The sequence below is a fragment of the Carcharhinus amblyrhynchos genome, chromosome 27, assembly GCF_965287045.1.
Source record: "Carcharhinus amblyrhynchos chromosome 27, sCarAmb.v2.hapA, whole genome shotgun sequence".
NCBI classification, from domain to species: domain Eukaryota; kingdom Metazoa; phylum Chordata; class Chondrichthyes; order Carcharhiniformes; family Carcharhinidae; genus Carcharhinus; species Carcharhinus amblyrhynchos.
In genome coordinates this window covers 6878872-6905111 of record NC_137350.1, presented here as the reverse complement: position 1 = coordinate 6905111, position 26240 = coordinate 6878872, and the positions used below count along the sequence as shown (strand labels likewise).

General features: G+C 45.9%; 1 protein-coding gene across 1 annotated transcript in view; it reads right to left on the bottom strand.

Moving 5' to 3' along the window:
• Positions 1-206: 206 nt before the first annotated feature.
• The window catches only part of cyb561 (cytochrome b561), a 40179-nt gene continuing 14145 nt past the window's right edge, over positions 207-26240 (bottom strand). The window contains exons 2-6 of the mRNA XM_080213599.1: positions 19405-19643; positions 10275-10373; positions 9090-9193; positions 5874-6031; positions 207-4724 (exon numbers count right to left, since the gene is read on the bottom strand). Of these exons, the coding sequence (XP_080069725.1) occupies positions 4523-4724; positions 5874-6031; positions 9090-9193; positions 10275-10373; positions 19405-19612 (771 nt within the window). The 5' untranslated portion in view covers positions 19613-19643 and the 3' untranslated portion in view covers positions 207-4522. The remainder of the gene's footprint in view (positions 4725-5873; positions 6032-9089; positions 9194-10274; positions 10374-19404; positions 19644-26240) is intronic.

Below are 26240 nucleotides of genomic sequence, written 5' to 3'. Positions count from 1 at the left end.
TCAGTTCAGTGAAACATTACCACTCTCCCAGAGGATTGTTTGGCTAAACTCCAATAGAAATTCCCAATGATCGTTACCCAGCTGGCTGCAGCTAATGAACCTCGATCATTAGAGAGATGAGTGAATTGGGGGTCTTTGTATAGGAATGGCTGGACAAGTGCATCTACCCAACTTGCAGGCTAGGACCACACAGCACACAAAGTTGATTTTGTTTGCAACATTTATTCATTACTCGAACAATATAACACAGAACAAAGCGCATGAATAAATACTTAACCAACACAGATTGTCACCTGAAATTATTCATTGACAAATAAACAAACAAGTGATGCTGATTTCTCTCTTGGTCTCCTTCTGTTTCTCTGCAATCTAATGACAGTATCGTGGCTCTGTCCTGGTTGGAATGGTTTACTAACACAATCAAAGAACTCCATGAAGTCTCCTTCATTCTGTAAAACATCTATGCAGTTTAGCTTGTGCAACTCAGTCTACAATTCTCACTACTCAGAAGCACTTGTCAGAGAGTCAAGACTAAGTTGTTGAAGCTTGTCATCACCATTGTACGATCTTCTTGCAAAGCCCCGACCCTGGGTTCTCACAGAAATATCCTAACGGTTTCTTAAACTGTATGAAAGAATGGTCAGTAGGATTTTTATGAGTCGGGAAACACTCAAAAGGTCAGACAGAATCTTTGGAGGGAACTGAAGAGTGTTTCAGTCTGAACGCTATCTCAGAACTGATGATGGGTCTACACCACACATGATGATTTGTCTGCTTTCTCCAAGCCACTCACTAACCCATTGACTTTTTCTTGCATTCAGTGTATTACATTCCCCCCATCCGTACAATTTTATTTCTTGCATCAATACAAATGTCAATTATTCACTGCGCTATTTTCACTTTTTGCATGGAACACTGAGTAAAGCTCCTCACTGATTCACCAAACCCTCTGAGGCAGCTAAAACCTGAGGCTAGATACAGAGTAAAGCTCCCTCTACACCGTCTCCATCAAACACTCCCAGGACAGGCATGGCACGGGGTTAGATACAGAGTAAAGCTCCCTCTACACTGTCCCCCATCAAACACTCCCAGGACAGGTACAGCACAGGGTTAGATACAGAGTAAAGCTCCCTCTACACTGTCCCCCATCAAACACTCCCAGGACAGGTACAGCACGGGGTTAGATACAGAGTAAAGGACCCTCTACACTGTCCCCATCAAACACTCCCAGGACAGGTACAGCACAGGGTTAGATACAGAGTAAAGCTCCCTCTACACTGTCCCCCATCAAACACTCCCAGGACAGGTACAGCACGGGGTTAGATACAGAGTAAAGCTCCCTCTACACTGTCCACCATCAAACACTCCCAGGACAGGTACAGCGCGGGGTTAGATACAGAGTAAAGCTCCCTCTAAATTGTCCCTGTCAAATACTTCCAAAACAGGCAAAACCTGGGGTTAGATACAGAGGACAGCTCTCTTGAGACCAATGATGGGCAGGTGAGGCTGAGGAGTGGCCCTATTTCTTTCCAGTGGGCTGCAAGACTAAAATCAGACTGTTACGCTAATAATGACCCCATGAATAAGTTTAAACACATTTAAGACGTTATGAATATATAATAGAAAATGCTGAATCATTCATAAATTAATAGAACTGTCATCAACTTCAAGTGGTAAAAACAAAAGAAATATCTATGCTTTGATTGACACAGAGGGAGCGCATGGCTCTCACAGTCAGTGTTGTGCGCATTCAGCCAGAACCTCACTTTGCAAGCCCTTGTTTTACGTATATAGCACTTCAGTCGCTCTGGTAGGAAAAGAATTACATGGATGGAAACCGATGGAATGTGGCAACACTGCGTGTGGGTTAATAGAACATTTCCTGGGCCACATTTAGAACTCTAATGAGCTGCACATGGCCCCTGGACTGCAGATTGCCCACCACTGCTCTGCACTGTCCCCATCAAACACTCCCAGGGCCTGAAATTAGATAAAAATAAATGATTCCTCTCTTGCCCACCCCAACCCACAGCCTCTGAATTACAATCTTTATCTTGTGCTGGTTTGGGGCGGTTGGAGAGGAAGCGCAGAGGCTTCTGACATGTCTTCATCATGAGTAGAACCCGATTGGTGCAGTGGAGAGTTTCGGAATCGCACTAACACAGTGACATTTCCTGGCCCCATAGTGCACACATCCTTCAATTTCCCCACTGGCCATTCTGACCGTCCTGTAGTGTGTGAGTGGACACTAAGGGACCTACACATTGGCTATCCACTCAACTTAGGGTTAGAGCAGAGGCCAGATCACCTCTCCTGACCCCGGAGGCTGGAATGTGAAGATTAACAATAATGCCAAAGAGAAATATTTTTCGAGAGAGACTGGTTTGTCTAAATACTGAACACTAAAGTTGCCTGGAATGTCCTGGAAATCTCCAGGAATCAAAGATTAATCACCAACATACTTAAGAGAATAACCCAGGAAATAATAGGGGGACATTAAAACAAAGTGTATTTTTAAAATTTCTTTTAACACTTTTACAAGAAAGTTGGCAATGTTCAGTTAATATCTATCCTGTTGTTTACTGAAGGGGATCTGATCTCTTTCCAAATGGCTTTGGGAAGGCATGGATTGGGCAGGTGACCAATAACAGGAGAGTATGGGCAGGACTGCTGGGATCATGTGACAAACCCTCCAGGAATGTATCCAACCAGAGCTGGCAGTTCCATAGGAAAGTGTTCCCTATTCACAAAGCAGGCAGAAGGAGCACCCCCAAGCAATATCCCTTTGACAAAGGCTTCTTTAAGCAGAAGAGTGTCTGAGACTCACTGAATTGACCTCTTCCATCGCACTGATTTTAACCCAACCAGCCCAGTAGGTGCCAGGCAGCTCTGAACTGGATGCCAATTTTACATAGATTCATAGATTCATACAGTTGATGCCCCTTCCCCTTGGGGTGATTTTTGGCTAAATTTGCCCCAAATAAAGTTATTGTTTAGTACAGAAATTGAAATAAAAAAGGCAGTGAAGGTTGTGTCTCCAAGAGAGACTCGACACTGGGCTGAGAGGATTATCTGATGCCCTCTCATTTATTGGTTACTATGACCACAAGAATGGATTTTCTTCCTAATGGAGCCACTGGTCCCAGCCCTTTTGACAGAACTGGCTGGACTGAGCTGGACCTGGAACAGCTCACGGACCACAATGCTGGCATCAACTACTGGGTGAAGGGAGGAGGCAGGAATGACTCTGAGGTGGGGTTTTGAAAGCCTGGGGGTTTACAGGAAGGAGCGGTTCACAGCCTATTTTAGCCAGATAACACACAGAATTCAGCAGGGAGCTGAATGCCTGCTGTGATTTGGGCGCAGGTTACCTTGCTACTAAACTGATACGCATTACGCCCATTTTACACTCGATAAAAGCCTTTCTACTCTCTGGAGTGTCGAGGGATGGCACTTTAGGACTGACGTTGGTTTAACAGTAAAAAGCATGTCCTTCCCCACCCCCAACCCCCAGTTAATGAGAGAAAGTCACCCAGGGCTCCTGCTGTCCGTTGAGTCCAGACATTCTGATAGACAGGGGAATTAAGGGTTATGGGGAGAAAGCGGGAAAGTGGAAATGATCCACTTCAGATCAGCCATGATCTTATTGAATGGCGGGGCAGGCTCAAAGGGCTAGATGGCCTACTCCTGCTCCTATTTCTTATGTTCTTATTCATGCTGGAAAGCAGCTGGACATTTAAAAAAGGAAAACAGCTGCCTCAGCGATGAAAGATTTTCTCCTTTCACAACCAGAGGACATCGGAAAACTTTTATAGCCAATAAAACACATCTGGTGCAAACAGGAAGTGGTCAATTCAAGGCAATTAATTGATCTGACTACTTTTTTTTTTGAGATGTTCTCAACGTCCAGTTCATACCTCGGGTATAAGGTTTAATTTGATTTGGTAATTGTGAAGCTAATGGATGTTGGTGCTGGGGAGAGTAATGCTAACATCAGGGAGGCCAGGTCTGGCAGAGTAAAGCTCAGTCTCCACCACCTTCAGTCCTAGACACAATCTTGAGCGAGCTCCTTCCCACCCAGCATGAAACTGTTCCTCTTTCTTATTCCTGTCTTCCTACAGCCTCTCTGGAATTGTCATGGCCCCAAGTCCATTAGCAACTGGGCTGAGATTAGTTAGGCTTATTCCACACAGGGCTCTTCCAAACTGAACTGGGTTTCTCCTCAGGGGTGATAAACATATTGGACTGGTGGCTTCACCATCCGACTCCCCAGGGGAAAAGACTAATTATTATCCTTTAATTCACCCTTTTTTTTTTCCTTCTCCCATGTTGCTTGGATATGACAGCCACTGATGCAACCTCAACCTCAACCTATTGGGCGGAATGAGACTTCTTATCATTTAAGAAGAAAACCAGTATGGATTTTATTAACAAAAAAGAGACAGAGTGAGACATCACTCACAATAGCATGACGGGGTTATAATTTGTATTCGTGTGATGGCATTGGTTTGAACTTTGACCTTTATGATCCTTGTGGTGAATCGGGGCTGTCCCTCTCTGTTAGTGTTTTGAAATGCATGGAGAGGGCTTCCTCCTCAGGGCTTGATACACGCTTCCACTCGCTGCGCGTCACAATGTACACAACCGTCGATCCAAAGCTGACCAGGACCAGACCCAAAACATTCGCCAAGATTCCTTCAGCCACAAACTTCGAGTAGGTGTCTCTGTGAGGGAAAGGATTGATTCAGTCACAAACATTGGCACTCCGAACTTCAGCATCTGGTGGGCTAATCAACCCTACATACTCCTAGATACACAAGATGATCAGAGGATTAGATAGGGTGGATAGTGAGAGCCTTTTTCCTCGGATGGTGATGGCTAACATGAGGGGACATAGCTTTAAGTTAAGGGGTGGTAATTATAGGACGGGTGTCAGAGGTAGGTTCTTTACTCAGAGGGTAGTAAGGGCGTGGAATGCCCTGCCTGCAACAGTTGTGGACTCGCCGACTTTAAAGGCGTTCAAATGGTCAGTGGATGGGCATATGGATAACATTGGAATAGTTTAGGTTAGAGGGTCATTAGATTGGTTCCACTGGTCGGCGCAACATCGAGGGCCGAAGGGCCTGTACTGCGCTGTAATGTTCTATGTTTCTATCATCTGGTCTCCACCCCCACAACCTGTCACATCATTGCCACGCAAGTGCCAGACAATGACTATCTCCAATAGGGGAGAATCTAGCCATCACCCCATGGCATTCAAAGGCATTATTGTTGCTGAATCCCCAACTATCGACATCCTGGGGGTTACCATTGACTGAACTGCACTAGCCACACAAATACTGTGGCTACAAGAGCAGATCAGAGGCTGGGAATTCTGGAGAGAGTAACTCATGTCCTGATTCCCCAAAGTCTGTCCGCCTTGTACAAGGCACAAGTCAGGAGTGTGATGGAATACCTACTACTTCCCAGGATAAATGCAGCTCTAAAAACACTCAAAGCTTTACCAAAACCATCCAGGACAAAGCAGTCTGCTTGATTGGCACCCCATTCACAAACATTCATTCCCTCCATCACCCAACCCCTCAACGGAGCTCACCAGGTCAGGAATGGGGAGCGTCAGATGCCAGCTGCAGACATGGTTGTGCCCACACCCTTTAAAGGCACTCCTAAAAATCAGGCAGCCCAGAAATGGGGTCCGGAATCCCAGAATGGGGACCTGCCCGCCATTTATAAAGGGCGCTTGAGTCAACCTGACTTGGTGAAAATCCAGACTGAGATCTCCTGTCAGCGTTTGGACATTGTGCCCATAGCGTGAGTGCCAAATCCTGCTTCAGCAGCTTGTAAAAATTCTCCAGGGCCGCACTGAGCCTTACCGGATGGAAAAGAGCAATTTCTCTGTGATTCCAAGCAAGGAGGTCCCAATCGCCAGGATAAATAGTCCCAGTCCAAAGTACACATGGAGAGGTCGGTAGCAGGCTCGGAGAGAATAGGACACACCGGGAAACAGGAAGAATATTAATCCCACAACCCACTGTAAAAAGAAAGGTCAACAATAGACACTTGAACATTTAACCCAAGAATAAGACAGCACAAAGCAGGCCTGGAAGGAAAGCCCATCAATGAGTTAGAATCATAGAATCTACAGTGCAAAAGGAGGCCATTTGACCCATCAAGTCTGCGCCAACAAGAATTCCACCCACGTCCTGTCCTATCCCTGTAACTCCACATATTTACCCTCCGAATCCTCCCTGACATTAAGGAGCAATTTATCATGGCCAATCAACTTAACCCACACTATTGGTTCCACTCAAATGTATAGGGCACATGAGGAATTTTCCCCTCAGCAACATCTCACCCTCCCAATTCAGCATCCAGTGATTAGACGTCATTTTGTATTTTCCAAATAGAAACACAGAAAATAGGAGCAGGAATAAGCCATTTAGCCCACCAAGCCTGCTCTGCCATTCAGTATGATCATGGTAGATCCTCCATCTCAACACCACACTCCAGCACTCGCCCTTGTCACCTTTAAAGTCTAGAAATCTTTCCATTTCCTTTTTAAATATATTCAATGACTTGGCATCCACAGCCTTCTGTGGTAGTGGATTGCACAGGTTCATCAGCCTCTGGGTGAAGAAGTTTCTCCTCATCTCCATCCTAAATGGTCTTTCCCCATATCCTGTGACCCCTTTCAGACACCCTCCCAGCCAGAGGAAATAGCTTTGCTTCATACAATCTGTCCAGCCTTGTCAGAGCTTTATGCATTTCAGTGAGATTCCCTCTCATTGTTCTCAACTCCAGTGAATACAGGCCCAATCAACCCAATCTGTCTTCATACAACAATTCTGCTATGCAGGAATTGGCCTGGTGAACCCTTACTGCATTCCCTCTGTGGCCAATATATTATTTCTTAGGTAAGGGGACCAAAACTGTACCTAATGCTCCAGGTGTGGTCTCACCTGTATAGCTGCAGTAAGATATCCTTGCTTCTGTGCTCAAGTCTTCTTGCAATGAAGGCCAACATACCAATTCCCTTTCTTGCTGTATCTGCAATGTTGCCTTCAGTGACTGGTGTACCAGGGTATCCCCCACACCCCTCTGTTCATCACCATTTCCCAATCTATCACTATTTCAACAATACTCTGCCATTCTGTTTCTCCTACCGAAGTGGATAACTGCACATTTATCCACATTATTCTGCATCTGCCATGCATTGGTCCACTCACTCAACTTGTCTAAATCCTGTTGAAACCTGTTCACATCCTTCTCATCACACACACATTTCCACCAGGTTTTGTGTCAACAGTAAAGTTGGGAATATTACATTTGATTCTCGTAGCACAGTGGTTAGCACCGCTGCTTCGCAGCTCCAGGGACCTGGGTTCGATTCCCGGCTCGGGCCACTGTCTGCGTGGAGTCTGCACATTCTCCTCGTGTCTGCGTGGGTTTCCTCCGGGTGCTCCGGTTTCCTCCCACTGTCCACAGATGTGCGGGTTAGGTAGATTGGCCATATTAAAATTGTCCCTTAGTGTCCTGAGATGCATGGGTAAGAGGGATTAGTGGGTAAAATATGTGGGGATATTTGGGTGGGGCCTGGGTGGGATTGTGGTCAGTGCAGGCTCGATGGGCCGAAAGGCCTTTTTCTGCACAGTATGATTCGATGAATAGGATGTGCAAAACGGTCTATAAAATCATTGATGAATATTGTGAATAGCTGGAGCTTAAGTAATGATCCATGCAGGACGCTCCAACCAATGCCAAAAAAGATCCCTTTATTCCAACTCTGCTAATCACTGCTCAATCCAGACTGATTGACTTTGTGAGTGGACTTTCTGAGTGCTAATGTTTAATGTTTCTTTTGTTTTTATTCATAGGTGGACTCAAGAGTGGGGAGGCAGGGGGGGAGAGTGGTCATGTGGCCCCTTTTAGGGTGGTGATGTTTTACAGTCCATGTAATCGGTCTGGAGCTTACGGAGTGACCGTGTGGGAATCCAGGCCAGTTAGGAGTCAGGGTGCACATCCTGGGATGACGAGGGCCTTCAGCTGGAGCTCGGGAGGAGAAGAGAGTAAAGCTGCGCGTGTGTTCTGTCAGACACTTTGGCAGGGGTTTTACCATCACATTCTGCCCATTTTTTGGGTGTGAAAATTTGGTGAAGTCGAGCGTGAGGCGAGTAGCGATCTGCACCCGTTTCCGCGCCGGTTCGTACCTTACCAAGGCAGGAAAAGGGCTGCGTTCGGAAACTTGCCCAAAACGGGCAATTTAAATAAATCTGCGTGTATTTCGATCCACTTAACGAGTTGCGTGCCCCTCTTTAGCAGCGTACCTGTCCTCACCCAATCTGGACTCGATCTGGAACAAACAACCTCGATAAAAGCCCAACTCTGGCGCTCCATCAGGGCTACCGTCAGACGGCTCCGTGCTGCCCACAGGGGGTCCTTTCGTGGCGGCCATGTTGCATTTTGGGTCGGGAGGGCTTTGTTGGGGGGGGCCGCTGCCGCTCTGCTTGCAATCGGATGGGGGAAGGTGGGACGTGATCGGTCTGGGTGGCGGGATAAGGGGGTCAATAACGTTGGGAAGGGTAATGTCCATGGGGGGGCCAGGGGGAGGCATTATCCGGCCTGGGAGGGATGTAGCAGGGGAAGCAGGTTATTCTTTTGCGTGTGCGCAGTTGGAGGAGCTGCGGTGTTTCGGGCACGTTAAGCCCCACCCGTAGGCTTCTGCAGTGAGAATCGGATTCGCTGATAATTTTGCAGACAGAATGTGTATGGGAGGAGCCTAAAAACAGGCCCAAAACACGGATCTGAAACTCTCCCAGTTTCAAGCCTGTCTAGCAGTTAGACAAAAAAATGGTAAAGTATTGCCCTTTATCTTGTATACAGCGATATTAGTTAATAAACTCTTTGTTGTTGGAGGCACAATCACTTCTGGTTCTAACACATCTGAATTCAGAAAATTTTCAATTGATCCCCAATCACAACAGCCTTCTGAGGGAGGGTTCCAGATTTTAGGGTGAATCTAACCTGCATCTGGTGAGTTGTCTGGAGGATACAAAGTGATAGAATGGCTTGGCACAGTGAAGAGCACTAACCTGTACACAGAAAAGGATGACGCAAATGATGCCACACCAGCTGTGCAGACTGTACATATCGGGTATGTTCTGTGCCGAGTGATATCCAAACACAGAAATCAACCCTAGAGAGAGAAACACAATCAGAATCCACGTAACTTTAACCCTTGCTGCCAACCACAGCCATCTACTTCCAGCCACTTATCACAAGGACTCCAAGGAGACATGGAACCCATTTGTCTTCTTGCCTGCAAGTTGCCCTCCAAGCCTCTCCCAGCACCCTGACTTGGAAATATATCATCGTTCTTTCCCTGTCACTGGGTCAAAATCCTGGAACTCCCTCCCTGACAGCAGTGTGGGTGTACCTACACCATATGGACTTCAAAGTGGCAGCCCACCACTGCCACCTTCTCAAAGACAATTAGCAATAGGCAATAAATGTGTGCCTAGTCAGTAATGGCCACATTCCCTGAATGAATAAATTTAAAAATTGCCATCACGTGCCATGTATTTTGTCTTGACTCTTCTTTTTATTCATTTATGGGACATGGACATCGCTGGCTGGCCAGCATTTGTTGCCCACCCCTAGTTGCTCTTGAACTGAGTGGTTTCTAGGCCATTTCAGAGGGCAGTTGAGAGTCAACCACATTGCTGTGGCTCTGGAGTCACATGTAGGCCAGACCGGGTAAGGATGGCAGGTTTCCTTCCCTAAAGGACATTAGTGAACCAGATGGGTTTTTCCAACAATAGTCATCAGTAGATTCTTAATTCCAGATTCTTTTTATTGAATTCAAATTTGCTGTGGCAGGATTTGAACCCAGGTGCCCAGGACATTAGCTGAATTTCTGGATTAATAGTCTAGCTATAATATCACGAGGCCGTCTTGATTGCCATAACCGAAAGAGTTTGGGTCCTTCCACCAGGCGGGTGAGGATCCTCAGTCCCAAATCAGAAGCAAAGCAGTTTTGCTTATTACCTGGTCACTCATTCACATGCACATTCTCCCCCTTTCTCCCTCTCTCATGTTTCTCACCCTCTCTCCTTTGTCTTACATTTTCATTGGTGTCTCTTTCATCTCTCCCAATATTAAATTCTATTGATGCCCCAATGCCTTTGCACAGGTGCACAGACCAACCCCACCCCATTCCCCCCACTGCCCACTCACTGTGCCCTGCATGCCAGTGTTCTCTGCCATGCCAGGCTCACCAACAATAGTTGCCACCAGTCCGATCAGGTGGATGGCTGCGTGCAGAATCTTCACTGTGGTTTTGCTTTCGTTTCTGAACACTCTGTACACCAGGATTGCTGCAGGAGAGAGACATTTGCTGATCAGTAACCCACAGGAGGACAGGATGGGAGGTGGGAACCACTCCACAAATGTGCAGTGGTGGCAATGGTTTCATTTCAGGAGGAAGTTCAGAGTAAAGCACAAAACCTGGTTAGTACCAACATCTTATACTGTGCCAGCTGTCTTCCAAAGTCAATTAAACTGTTACTTTTAATGACCTTTGAATGGGTTGGTTTAGCTCAGCTGGCTGGGCAGCTGGTTAGTGATGCAGAGTGATGCCAATGGCACAGGTTCAATTCCCATACCAGCTAAGGTTATTCATGAAGGCCTCGCCTTCCCAACCTTGGTCCTTGTCTGAGATGGGGTTCCTCAGGTTAAATTACCACTAGTTAGCTCTCCTTCCCTCAAAGGGATAAGCAGCCTATGGTCATCTGGGACTGTGGCGATTTTATACTTCAATATACTGACTGACCTGATAATAAAGTCAGAATTGAAGGTCAACCCAAAATATACCATCCTTGCAATCAGTCCACTGAACATGCCAGAGGACAGACATGGTCAAAACAGAAGCTCTGATGAATCCTGGTACCCCTCATCTTTTATAATGATTGATCGAATGGGGAGATTTCTCCTGTGGAAATGGCAGCCTTGGTAAACTGATCACCAAATCTGGTTTCTTCAATTACTTTAAAAATTCTTCCATGATTGTCACAATGGCACTCCTCTTCCCGTCTCAACCCTGCTCCGCTTCCCTGGGTTCCAAACCCATCTCACCCCACCACATCCCTCCCAATCTCCCCAAGACCACAGGGAGGAGTTAGGGTTAGGGTTAGGTTTCTGGGGTAGGACAGAGAGAGAGGACATGTCCCCTTTCCTTTGTGCGCTGCCTCTTTTCATTTGGCTCATGTCCAACCCTTCTTGCCCCTTGTGATGCCTTGCGTTTACATTGTGGCTTTTGTCTTCTTGTCTCCATTCTTCTATTACTCATGTTTTTCTTGTGCAGGGTGGTGAATGGGGGAGGGGGGTGCAGGGGATGGATGGGGGTGATATGTTTGTGTAGGGGGAAGAAAAGGAAGGAAAGGTTTTGATCGGGGCCTCTAGAGGAAGAGGTTCGTGGATGCATGAATTCTGCTATATTTTATTTGGGATGAAGTGATTGTTGAGGTGGTGTATGTTCGGGGAAGGGGGCTGTTAGGTTGGGGACATTTGGTCCAGGGGTTGGGATGGATGTCAGGGGAAAGGCTTTTTAGGTTTTCTGGCTGGGGAGGTTTTGTATGTCTGTTGCTGACTCAGTTTCCAGATTGGGGGGGATTTTCCCTGGGGGTAGCAGGTGGACTACTGGGGGGGGTAGTGGTGAAGTGGTGGGGGGAAGATCCCTGGGGCTTTCCAGATAGGGATGTTGATGGGTGGGTCTTGTTTGAAGGGTGGTTTGTTGTCTTCCTGTATCTTGGCACTTTTGCCTCCCCTGTTTGGGTCTGTTGGGATGGGTGGGGGGGGAGAGGTCTATCAGCGGTATGGGGATCATAGAATCCAACAGTTCAGAAAGAGGCTGTAGTGGGGCAAACCCCGGGAGTGTGGGTAGGAGCAGGAGAGGATTGAATGGAAAGGGTTAAACAGGCAGCACTGTAGTATCCACACTCACTGCAGGCAGACAGGACAAAATACAAATAACTACATCCCAGACGGCACTAAAACAGTCACACCCCAGGTGAGATCGTTCCAAGGTTACAGAAACAATGAGAGAATTGATATCACTTATCAAGGCTCCAAACAGCTTAGCTGAGCCATTGTGCCTCTGGGAAACTAATAAGTATTAAAGCTAAAACACACTGGATCCATATAATGTGATCAAAAACAGAACTGTAACCAATTTGAAGTAACAATTTGATGACCTAATTGAAATGTAGGATGCAAAAAGACATGAGACTGTCCAAGAACCAAAGCTCAGTAGAGTAACAAGCTTTAGTTACAGCCACGAGTTCTGCTCTCCCTCGTGCATGTTGAATAAAGCCGTTTTTGTTGAAGTTCTACACAGTTGTGGAAGACTCAGTTCATTCATTCCTCCAATAGAGGCCATTCAGCCCATTGAGTCTGCACCGACCACAATCTCACCCAGGCCCTAGCCCCATAAATTTATCTCAGCTGGTCCCCCCTGACACCAAGGGACAATTTAGCATGTCCAATCCACCTAACCCACACATCTGTGGAGGAAAATCGGAGCACCAAGACAGTGACCCAAACCGAGAATTGAACTTGGTTCCCTGGGTGCTGTGAGGCAGCAACGCTAACCAGTGCGCCACCATGCTGCCTTTTTCGTTTGTGGGTGTTTTATGTTGCTGTGGGCAGGATGGCATGGTGTGGATCAGGGTAATATGCACCAAGTAGCAGTGGGAGCATTAGTTGGAGGAGCAAGAGGGTACAGGGACATCCTTTTTTATCAGGAAGATTTCTGGTTTGGCCTGAGACAAGAACCTTTGTTGGGAGCACAAAATTACTTCTTTGACAATTTATTTATTTATTTATTAGTGTCCCAAGTAGGCTTACATTAACACTGTAATGAAGTTAATGTGGAAGGATACACCGAGGGAGGATTTAGCGCGGTCAATCCATCTAACCAGCACACCTTTAGAGTGTGGGAGGGAACAAGAACGTCCGGAGGAAATCCATGCATGCACGGGGAGAATGTGCAGGCTCCAGACAGGGAGAGATCCAAGTTGGAAATCCAATCTGGGTCCCTGGCCCTGTGAGGCAGCAATACTATTCACTGTGTCACCGTGCCGCCCATAAATAATTTCACATATTTGGTTTACATGTCTGTCTTCTCACAATGAGGGTGAGGTTTTTGGGGTTGGACAGAGAGAGGACATGTCTCGTTTGCTTCATGCTCTGTCACTCCCCTCCACCTCCCCCACCACTGTGATGCCTCGTCTTTATCTTACGGCTTGTTGTCTTCTTGTCTCCTGGGCTTTTTTCTTCTTATTTATTCTTATTCATGTTAGTTTTTTTTCTTGTGTGGGGTGGTGAATGTGGGGGTATCCATTGGCAAAAGAGAAAGGTTGGGAGGGAGAAACGAAGGAATACAGGTCGATGGTCTTGTTTTTGGGGTTAGACAGAGAGAGGATGTATCCAATTTTCTTTGTGCTCTACCACTTTTCTTCAGGCTCATGTCCAACCCTGTGATGCCTTGCCCCTTATGTTTTGGATGGTTGTCCTCTTGTCTCCTGGGCCTTTTCCTTTTTTTGAAAAATATTATTATTCCTGTTAGAGTTAGTGCTAAAGTTAGGGTGAGAGTTGGGGTTAGACCTTGATGGGGTTGAATGGCTCTCGGCCTCCTGATCTCATCGCAGAGTTTCTGGTGGAAGATTCCTGTTTGAGGATCCTCCATACATTGCCAGCCCAGTTTGATGAGACATAGATGGGGCTGTGTGGGTTGGGGGAGTGGGTGGAGGCGGCGGGGGTGAAAAAGGCAATGGAATTGGCATTAGCCAGGTAGCCACTAAGCCAATTGAAACGGGGCATAATAACTGACGTCAGTGATGATCACCTTGACATCCTGACCCGGACCCTGCAGATTATGGCAAGCTGTGTGAACAGTTTATTAAGAGGCCAATTGAACTAACGATATGCCAATACTTCCCATGGATTCTCTACTGCCTGGAATCTGCCCAGTACCATTCTTTTATTTTTCCAACTCTAATTTAGACAGCCAAGATGTGAGTGGAGTTCAAAGAGATAGGAACAGGAGGAGGTCATACAGCATCTTAAGCTGCTCCTCTATTCAGTTTGATCATTGGTGATCTGTATTTCAATCACATTTTCCTTTTGATCCAAATCCTTGAGACCCTCACACAACAAAAATCTGGCAGTCATGAATTTATTAATCAACTGCAGCAACTTTTTAATCAACTTTTTAATCAACCGCAGCACTTACAGCATTCGGTATGAGGGGGAATACAGGCCCAATCTTTACTCCCATCCTCATTAAGTAATCTCTTAAACCCTGAATCACTCAGCACTGCCCCAAGCGGATCCCAATTGGTTCAATTCCAGCTGGGATCTGAGCCATGTCTTGCTACAACTGGAGCCTAACTTTCTATGTTTTAAGTTCCAGCTCCTTTCACATAAAAGGCAACATTACGTTAGTCTTTTTGTTCGCTGTCCTGGATGGTGCACCAGCATTTAGCAATGGTGTTGAACTCCAATATGGATGGAGGGAACTTCCTCCTGATGCATGGCTTTTCCAGCAGGAGCTTGGGGCTCCCGGTGGATAGATCCCAGCACTTCCACCAGGATCAAGGTCTTGCGCCGAACAATGTCAGTCTATTCTTGGGGTGGTGCTTGGAATAGGCACCAGTGGGTGCAAGGAAAGGCAGGTTGGTCTGAAAGACTGTCACGCCTGGAGATGTGTACAATTGGAGTAAGGCACTGTTTATTGTTTATTTATTTATTAGTGTCACAAGTAAGGCTTACATTAACACTGCAATGAAGTTACTGTGAAAATTCCCCCAATCGCCACACTCCAACCCCTGTTCGGGTACACTGAGGGAGAATTTAGCATGGCCAATGCACCTAACCAGCATGTCTTTCGGACTGTGGGAAGAAACCCGAGTTCCCATGCAGACACGAGGAGAATGCGCAGATTCTACACAGACAGTGACCCAAGCTGAGAATTGGACCCAGGTCCCTGGCACTCAGGCGGCAGTGTTAACCACTGTGTCACCGTGCCACCCACACTATCATTGTCATTGATTTAGACATCACAGTGCAGTCAAAACATCAGTAAGCAAATTCTGATGGACTCCAAAGAATAGATTACGTGAGTTAAACAGAGCCTCTCATAGTCAACTGGTTGATAACCATTGAATAAATGGTCAGGGATGATTTGATTTGAATTACCCTAAGGGTGTAAGTAAGAAAGCACAATGACATTACATCAAAATATCTTCCTTTCTCCATAGTCCAGAAGCTTCAAATTGAATTCACAGAGCCCAGAGCAACAATCTGATCTGATTTCCTATTCCTAACCTCTCTGTGTGATTGACAATCATCACACTGATCTGTTTACGAGCACATTTGCCATTCCCATTGTACCTGCAAATTTTATTAAAAGCAGCAGCCTTGAGGCAATGTCAGTTCTGGGATGGGGTAATGAATCCTGCACAGAAACAATGAGACACTGCTGGGGCCTGTTAGACTTCAGTGCAGAGATAGGATGTGTCTCTATTCCTGATGACAGTAAATCTAGCTGTTATCCAACCGAATGGTTGGTGTCCTGTATATGGGTGACCAGCAACATGCACTGACCAGGATTACTTACTGATGCTCTCGCCCAGCTATACTGACAGATGCTGACCTGCATTTAAATCTCAGCTATCCTGTTTTTAAAGCAGCAACAACAGATTGCTGTATTCATATAAAGTATTTAATTTATTGAAGCAGGATTATCACATTTCATCTGACACTGAGGTACGTGAAGAGATATTGGGACAGCACAGTCAAATAATAAAGGTTTATATAGAAATGTAGAAAATAGGAGCAGGAGTAGGCCATTTGGCCCTTCGAGCCTGTTCCACCATTCATTATCATCATGGCTGATTATCCAACTCAATATCCTAATCCCACCTTCCCCCCCCCCCCCCAATCCTTTGATCCCCTTTGCCTCAAGTGCTATATCTAACTGCTTCTGGAAAGCAAAAAATGTTTGGGCCTCAACGTTTGGAATTCTGTGGTAGTGAATTCCATAGGCTGATCACTCTCTGGGTGAAGAAATTTCTCCTCATCTCTGTCCTAAACTGTATTCTCACACAGTGACCCCTGGTTCTGGATACCCCCACCATCAGGAATAGCCTTTACGCATCTACCCTGTTAAAATTTTATAGGTTTCTCTGAGATCCTTCCTCATTCTTCTAAACTCCAATGAATATAATCCTAACCGACTCAATCTCTCCTCATACATCAGTCCTGCCATCCTAGGAACCAGCCTGGTTAACTTTCTCTGCAGTGCCTCTATAGCAAGAATATTCTTCTTCAGATAAGGAGACCAAAACTACACAGTATATTCCAGGTGTGGCCTCACCAAGCTCCTGTATAATTGCATCAATACATCCCTGCTCTTGTACTCGAATCCTCTCGCTATGAAGGCTAACATACCATTTGCCATTTTTACTGCCTGCTACACCTGTACGCTCACCTTCAATGACTTCCAGATCTCGTGGCACATTTTCCTCTCCTAATTTATGGCCATTCGAATAATAATCTGCCTTCCTGTTTTTGCAATCGAAGTGGATAACCTCACAATTATTCAAATCATGGTGTGTCTGCCATTCATTTCCCCACTCACTCGATTTGTCCCAATTAAGTTGTTTCCTAGGTTGTAATTTATACTTAAATGTGCATTTATAATGTTTTTTTTTTGCATTCTCATAAAGAGAATGGCCAGAAGGTTTAGTGAAGGCTCTCTGCATCTTCCTCACAGCTCACCCTCCCATCCAGGTTTGTCTTACCTGCAAACCTGGAAATATTACATTTAGTTCCCTCATCTAAATCATTAATATAATAGCTGAGGTCCCAGAACTGATCTCTGTGGTAACCCACTAATCATGGAAAAAGACATGTTTATTCCTACTCTTTGTTTCCTGATTGCCAACCAGTCTTTTTATCCATCTCAATACACTACCCCCAATCACACGTGCTTTAATTTTACACTCTTGTGTGGGACTTTATCAAAAGCCTTCTGAAAGTCCAAATAAACCACATCCACTGGCCCTCCCTCATCAATTCTACTAGTTCCATCCACAAAGAATTCAGTAGATTTGTCAAGCATGTCTTTCCTTTCATAAATCCGTGCTAACTCTGTCCAATCCTGCCACTGTTTTCCAAGTGTTTTGCTATAAAATGTTTGATAATGAATTCTAGAGTTTGCCCCACTACCAGCATTAGGTTTACTGGTCCAAAATTCTGTTTTTTCTCTACCTCTCTATGTAAATAGTAGGGTTACATTAGCCACCCTCCAATCTGTAAGAACTATTCCAGAGTCCAGATAATCTTAGAAGATGACCACCAATACATTCACTATGTTTAAGTGAAGGAGGACAGAGAGGTGGAGAGGATTAGGGAGGCAATTCCAGAGCTTAGGGTCTTGATGGTATCTGGATCGGGATCTCTCAACCTTACAAAAACTGAAGAACATAAGTGTGGATGCAAGACTCAAATCAGCAAATCAGGTCATTGGAGACTGTATGGAAACCCATAATCCCACTGGGTGTCAGTCAGGTTCCATATCTCTTCAGCATGTTACTCACCATGGTTCGGACTCTGTGTTTTAACTTAAGGTCTTCTCCTTAACCCATTTTGATTTCTACAAAACTGGAAGGGTGAGGTTTGGCTGCGAGTTGTCACTGTGTTTTTCATGGCTCTCAGTGTAGGTGATACTCTGTAAATATTGGCATAGTTCTGGGGATCTTTCTAGAAGCTACCACGCTGTTGTGATCCTTCCTGAAAATAATACCAGCCCTCTGCCCACACCCCCATTACCGTGAACACTGTCATATCCCCCTGGATTCCCAATCACTGGAGCTCCAATGAGCAGTCATTGCTATTCCTTGTTGCTCCCTTGTTACTCCAAAGGAAAATCCTCCTGCTTGAGTCCAAATTCTCTTTGCATCTTGGCTTTCTACACTCGAACCTGTGTGCTCTGGGGACTGTGCAACTCTTCATTATGTTCGAGACCTGACTAATGGAATACATTGTCCTTCTCTTTGCTTGGATGTTAGACACAGTCTAACCCAACAGTGGGTAGCAGAATTCTGTGAAATCCGTGGACCACTTCAGATCTCCTTCTGGCATCCCAGCATCCTATCTGAAAATCTATGTGTGGGATTTTACGATCCCACTGAAGGTGACCACTCACAGCGGGTTTCTCAATGGTGGATTGGCGAAACATGCAAAACGCTGTAGACATCTGCAGGTCCAGAAGATTCCACTGGTGGAGATGTTAGGGGTAAGTTTTTCACTCAGAGTGTAGTGACTGAGTGGAATCGGCTGCCGTCGGTGGTGGTAGAGGCAAACTCTCTTTTAAAAGACTTCTGGAAGAGTACATGAGATTTAATGGGATTGGGAGTTACGGATAGTTCTATGGCCTGGTAGGTATGGATATGATCGGTGCAACTTGTGGGCCGAAGGGCCTGCTTGTGCTGTAGTGTTCTACGTTCTATGGTGGTCATTGGAGAGTTATCACCGTCACTGGAAAATACACTGTGGGAGAGGGGTAAGGTGGCATTGAGGGGAGGGGGGACCCCCACCTTACGTACCAAGGAAGTTACTTTCACATTGGCCACGATTAGCACATTTGGAAAGGGTTCTGGGATCTTTCCAGATGCTACCACATTCTTGTGATCCCTCCTGAAAATAATACCAGGCCCTCTGCCCACACCCCTTTCGAATGAAATTCCATTTCTTAAAACAAAACATTTATTTTGTTGTCTTCAAATTCCAATAAATGGGGAAACCATAGAATCCCTAGAATGCAGCAAGAGAGCATTCGGTTCATCGAGTCTGTACTGGCTCTCCGAAAGAATATCTTACACAGGCCCATCTCCCAGCCTGTCTGCATATCTCCATGCATTTACCATGGCCAACCCAAACACCAGGGCTCTGACCTGTCAGTGACCAGCACAATCTAATTTAACGCCAAAATGCCCGTGTTTTACAATTCCAAACCAAACATCACATTCTCAACATGTATCTTAAGTTCTGAATCTGTGCGATCCCTAACCAGTCCACATTCTGCATTCCCTATCAACCGATGCAGAACACTCCCACCTGGCTTTTATAGATATTAGGAGAAGGGAAATGGCCAGATTGTAGATTTTTTTTTCTTGCTGTCTCATTGAAACATTAAATACTAGTCAAAATTGACACACAAAAATCTCTGTGCCAGCTATGGATGGCTTTGAAGGTAAAGAATATCTTTTTCGCCAGCTGCACTTCTTAACAAAATGTAATTCTACAAACAGAAGCAAAACAGTTGAGAGTGTGTCTGGTACTCACAGTCTCCGTAGAGGAAAACCATTCCAATCACCATACACAGAGGGTGGACGTTGAACTCCAGTGAGCTTCCATCCCAGCCAAAACCCCCTTGATAGTAACCCATCCACACCCCAGTAATGACCACAGCAGCCAGGCCAAGGATCTGTGTTGCTGCAATAAACCAGGGCAGTAGGCCCTGTCTGTGATCCTCCAAAGGGTTGTTTTCCATTTCAGAACGTAGTCTTCTTTGGTCCACAGGCCTGCAAGAAAAGTTGTTATAAGGAAAAAGGTCAGTTCTAGAATCATAGAAACCCTACAGTGCAGAAAGAGGCCCTTCGGCCCATCGAGTCTACACCGAACACAATCCCACCCAGTCCCTACCCCCATATCCCTACATACTATACCCACTAATCCCTCTAACCTACAAATCCCTGGACACTAAGGGGCAATTTCTTAGCATGGCCAATCACCTTAACCCACACATCTTTGGACTGTGGGAGGAAACCGGAGCACCCGGAGGAAACCCACTTTGTAAAGTGTAATGGCATTATGGGCCTAAATCCTCCCCAATAATCCCCGGCCCCAAATGCAACACATCACCCCAAGAGGAGAGGCAGTCCATAAGGTTATCCATCCCAAGCCCATTAATCCCTCCCAGCACCCAGTGGTCCCATGCCACGGGCACTGCTCAGGCCCCCTCATGGCCACTCACTCAGCTGTACTCTCCCTTCACATGGTGCGGCACGATGCCTTCTGCAGTTGCATGGATGTTGTTGTGAGACACAAAGCTGCCCCTCCGGATGCCTCCCTCCTCCTCCCCACACCCCCCCCCCCCCCCCCCCCCCCCCCCCCGCCCCCCGCCAGACACAGACACCTGATATCCCAGGCCAGTGGTAGAAACAGGTGGCAGAGTGGGCTCAGCACTCTGTCTCTGAGGTAAAGTGTAAGGGTGACTGTGAGGAAGTCCTCATTGAAGAACCCTTGCAATATAAACCTGTGGACACCCACAGGGACATCTGGTGCAAACTGGCTTTTGGGAAGGATGTGCGGTTCAGAGAGAGAGTCGGGGTACTGAGGACAAGAGTGTAACTGCTCTCCTGACTTCCATGCTATGGGTGCCCATTGTAGGGAGCACGGCAGAGTTAACGCAGTGTGGAGAGGCGTGTTAACGCCTGCTGAGTTTTATGGATCGAGGCAGCAGCTGCCAGACTCGGTGACTGTCACTGTTAGTGGGGCCTGCGATGGAAGGTCCACAATAAACCACAGAGCCTTCCCAGCAGGCAGCCGGCAGGGCTGAATGTGACATTAGTGTCATTTGAACTCAGCCTCATATGGAACCCTTCGAACGTCTTTCAGTAGACAGGTAAGTGCTTGCTATAGGAACACTGACCTGAGGATCTCTGGCCCAGCCCAAGCACCCCAACTCCTGTGCCCATGGGGACCTCCCATCCCATCCCATAGCATGCAACGGTTGATGTGCCCTTTGGACCCTGGAGGTTGGTGCAATGCAGCACTCACCTCCTCGCTTACCCTCGCAACTTGTACCTGAACCACACTCTAAAGGACCAGGAGTGACTCACACTCCTCTGACATTACACTGGAGTGGTGGGTACATTACTGGAGGGGAGGATCATATGCCAGACTCGCTGATAAGATTGAAATCTAGTCAATCTCATGCTAATCAGCACTGTGCCTTTTTTGGGTGTAGTCTGGTGTGCGCCATTAGAACTGGGCGTGAAACCAATTTTTAATCCTACACGCTATTCTCCCGGATTGGCACAATCTGCACCAAGCGCAGGGAAGTCGGAAGATCGCCTCCGAGGAGAAATTTCTTCACCCAGAGATTGGTAAGCCTGTGGAATTCACCACCACAGGAAGCAGTTGAGGTCAGAACATTGTGGGTGGAATCTTACCACTGTTCACACCGGTGGGATTTTCCCATCCTGCCGTAGCGAACAAAGAAAGAGTTGGCTGGCTGCCAAATTCTCTGACCTCACTGCAGCGAGAACGTGGCATGAACAGCAGGTAAGATCGTGCCCTGTATATTTTTAAGAAGGAGTTAGATATCGCTCTTGGGGTGAAGGGGACCAGACAGTATGGGAGGAAGGTGGGATCAGGCTATTGATGATCAGCCATGATCATAATGAATGGTGTAGCTGGGTCAAATAGCCTACGCCTGCTCCTATTTTCTACATTTCCATGTCTCTATGATCCGATATGGCCTTATCTCCACTTTCCTGCTTGTTCCTTATAACCCGTGACCACCTTGTCAATCAAAAACCCGAATACTCAGCATCGGATATACGCACTGACCCAGCCTCCACTATTCTCTGTGGAAGAGAATCCCAAACACTAACAACCCTCTGCGAGAAGAAATTCCTCCTCATTTCCATCTTAAATGGGAGACCCTGTATTTTGAAACTGTACCCCTGAGCTCTAAAAGGGAACCATTCTCTCAGCATCTACCCTGTTAATTTTCCTCAGAATCTTATCTCATGCCTATCATTGCACCATTAGCAAACGTGATTACAATACCATTAATTGCTTCATTTAAATCATTAATGGCTGTCATAAATAGGTGTGAGCACTGATCCCTGTGATATTCCACTCATTACTGTATTTCATCTGGAAACTGACCCATTTATCCCAATTCTCTGTTCCCTATTAGGTAGCCAAGCTAATACATCACCCCAATACTGTACTAACTTTTTATGTGGCACCTCACTGAATGCCTTTTGAAAATCCAAGTAAACCACATCTTCTGGTTCCTTCTTATCCATTCTGTTTATTACATGTTAAACACAAGAACACGAGAAATACAAGTAAGTGTAGGCCACCAGGCCTTTCAGCCTACCCCACCATTCAGTCAGATCATGGATGATCTATGGGCTCACCTGCTTTTCTCTGCCATTTCCCCATAGCCTTCTATTCTGTCATCTAACAAATATTTCGCCACCTCCATTTTAAATGCTTCTAATGATCCAGCCTCCACTACCCTCTGGGTCAGAGAATTCGAGGTTCACCACTCTCAGCAAAAAGAAATTTCTGTTTACGCCTGGCTGTTTATCTTGTAGCGACATCCCCTTGTTCGAGACCCTCCCACGAGTGAAACCATCTCACCATCTACCCTGTCAAGGCCCCGCAGGACCTTTTTTGTTTGAATAAGATCACCCCTCACTCTTCTAAACTACAAAGAACACAGACCCAGACTATTGAATCCCTCTTCATAGGGCAGCCCTCTCATCCCAGAAATTAGCCCTGTGAATTTCCTTTACACTGCCTCATATGTTCTGATATTCTTTTTTAATAAGGGGACCAAAACTGCACACAGTATTCGAGGTGAGGCCTCACCAACACCCTGTACAATTGCAACAAAACCTCCCTTTGCCTTCTTAACTATTTGTTGGACCTGCTTGGTAGCTTTTTGAGATTCATGCACTAGGACACCTAGATCCCTCTGCACTTCACTCACATGCAGTGTCTCTCCATTTAGATGGTTGATTCCTCCTACCCAAGTTCATGACCTCACACTTCCCCACATTAAACTCCATTTGCCAGGTCCCAGTCTTGGACACATTTAATTACATTACTGCATTTGTTATTAAATCAGACACATTTATTTCTATTTGCCCTATCAATTTAGCCATCTCATTATGAATATGACAAGCATTCATATAAAGAGCTCTTATTCTGCCTTTTTACCATATTTGTTGGTGCACACTTAGAATCATCGAATCATAGAATCCCTACAGTAAAGAAGGAGGCCATTTGGCCCATTGAGTCTGCACCGACAACAATCCCATCCAGGTCCTATTTCCATAACCCACATATTTACCCTGATGTACTAACTCTAATCCCCCTGACACCAGAGGAGAATTTAGTTCAGCCAATCACCCTAATCTGCATATATTTGCAGTGTGGGAGGAAACCGGAGCATCCGGAGGACCCCCGTGCAGACACAGAGAGAGCGTGCAGACTCGTCACAGATAGCGGCCCAAGCCAGGAATCAAACCCAGGTCCCTGGTGCTGTGAAGCCACCATGCCGCCCTTTAAGAGGAACTGTAACACTGTTTAATATCTGAGTCTCTCCTTTGCCATGTCTATTTACTAATCTCTGTTTCATTGATAATGACACTTTGCTCACACAATGAGGAGTATCATAGAAGCCTACAGTGCAGAAAGAGGCCCTTCAGCCCATCGAGTTTGCACCGAATACAATCCCACCCAGGCCCTACCCCCATGCCCCTACATAATTTACCCACTAATTCCTCTAACCTAAACATCCTAGTACACTAAGGGGCAATTTTAGCATGGCCAATCAACCTAACCCGCACATCTTTGGGCTGTGGGGGGAAACCAAAACACCCGGAGGAAACCCACGCAGACACGAGGAGAATGTGCAAACTCCACACAGACAGCGACCCGAGCCGGGAATCGAGCCCAGGTTCCATGGAGCTGTGAAGCAGCAGTGCTAACCACTGTGCTACCGTGCCGCCCTAACGTCCTTGGGATTTTTCCACTGGTGTAAACTCTGACAAGCCAGGGAAGCTCCAAGAAATTTACTTACGCTCCTGCAATTAAGTTTCCACAGTGACATCAAGATGTCATGGCCAGTGACACAGAACAGGATTGGAGAATTGGCAGCATAGTTTAGACCTTGAGAAAAAAGCAAACAGTGTTTTTCTCAAGTGGTGTGTCCTGAAGTTAATATTCCGTGCAAACGGATGAGTTCATGTTCATGGAAATGACCATTAACGCAACAATTTTTAGAGCGGTCGACTTGTGTGGAAATTTGACTGGCAAATTAATCTCGTAGTCAGGTTTCATGTCATCAGCTGTTGTATAACGTGAACATCACATTATTGAATCTTTAGGAGTCTGCCCAAGCAGAATTGGCCACCCGAATATAGAGGCTTTGAAGGATGTTGGACAAGGATTTACATAGATGATACCTGAATTGAGGGGCAGAAAGAAAATTCTTCTGCTGGTGGGGCAATGCAAGGCTCGAAGGTTATAAATATAAGATAGTCCCTAAAAAAAAATTCCAAGGAGTCATTCAGGATGAACATTTTTACTCGGTGGTGGAACTCGCAACCACATAATGATCGGATGATTGATATGGATATATTTAAGGGGAAGCTGGTTAAGCACGTAAGGAAGAAGGATTTGCTGCTGAGATGTGATTGCAGGAGAGAAATGAGGAATATTAATACCAGTTTTAACCAGTTAGTCTGAATAGTCCCTGCCTGTAAATTCAATATTTTCACAGCCTCTTTCTAAGTACCTATCCCACCAAGGCTGGTTTCTGTTCATCAATTCCATTTATCGTTCTGTTCTTATTCTTCCATTCGGTAAAGAGTTTTCTGAAGTAAAGTTGTTTTTGCTGTTGAAATGCTCCGATCATTTGTGTGTCCCCATGACAATGACACTTACATGTAACATTTGCAATGTAGGTAAACCCCACGATATGTTACTGAGCTTCTGATCGCTGACAATCAGTGCAGACCTGGCCACTCCCTTCAGGCTGATACAAAGAGTTGAACAAATTTATTCTGCCTGTTGGACAGTGTCTTCCTCATCCATTGATTCAGACTACACTTCCCACTGCCTCAGAAAAGCAGCCAGCATAATCAAGGACCCCACGCACCTCGGACATACTGGGCGGGATGTTATGGCCTCGCTCATCCCAAAACCATAAAACCCCTCCTGAGATCAATGGACCTTTCCACAATCCATCTCTCACTCGCTCCAATTCCCACGGAAGGTGGGACGGTAAAACTCCGGCCACTCCCTTCCACCTTCTTCCAGTGGGAAAAAGACACAGAAATCTGAGTTCAAGCAGCACTGATTCAAGAACAGTCCTTCCCTGCTGCCATCAAACTTTCGAATGGTCCTATCACATATAAAACTGATCTTTCTCTACACCCTACTGCAGCACTATATTCTGACCTTCTCCTCTGTGTACTCTATGAATGATATATTTTGTCTGTATGGTGTGCAAGAAACAATACTTTTCATTGCATCCCAATACTTGTAACAATAATGAATCAAATCAATTATTCGCTAGTTCAATATGAAGACAGTAGCTAATAAAGAGCCATAGAACTTCCTGAGCCATAGAGGATGCATTGGAATAGAATAACAGGAGTAGGGAATTTGAGTGGATGATGGGATAGCAACATTTCTGCCATTTGCAACTAGGATTGGGAGTGGGACCTGGTTTCCATTGATTTTTTTTTGACTTTGACATCTCACATGGTTTCACTGCCCAATAACTTCAGCTCGTAAGTTGAAAGAACACAGACTCGAAAGGATATGGAGGACAATTGCTTTATTCATTCCCTGCCAAATTTGGCTGGACCACATACAACACTATCTAGTCCTGCTTCCGTCTGCTAAAACTGTTCACCATTCCAGGATTGAAGATCCTCAGCCTCTTTTCAATACTGCAAGTTGTTCACTTAAGCCACCACCCCCAGAAGTGTCAGGGTGCTCCCGCACCCCTCAAAGGCATTGACACACTGTCGGATCGGCACTGGTGATAGTGCCAGGGCACTGCCTGGGCATATCCTTCACCACTCAGGGGCTATACTAACATGTGCCATGGTCAGTGCAACTAGTTTTCATTTTTGAAAACCAATAAGGATTCGTGCCAGCGTAACGCCATTCTGGCTGCATCGGAAGATGGATGAAGGATGGAAGTAGCGGCACCAAGCTCCCAAATTAGAATCTAATAATCAGGCTCACTCCTTTCTTGGGATGAAGCTGATTGCATCATCAGAGGGGGTGTGGGGAAGATGCCAAACTGAAATATCGCCAGTGCTAATCCCTAACTTATTGTGATCCATATATCGGGC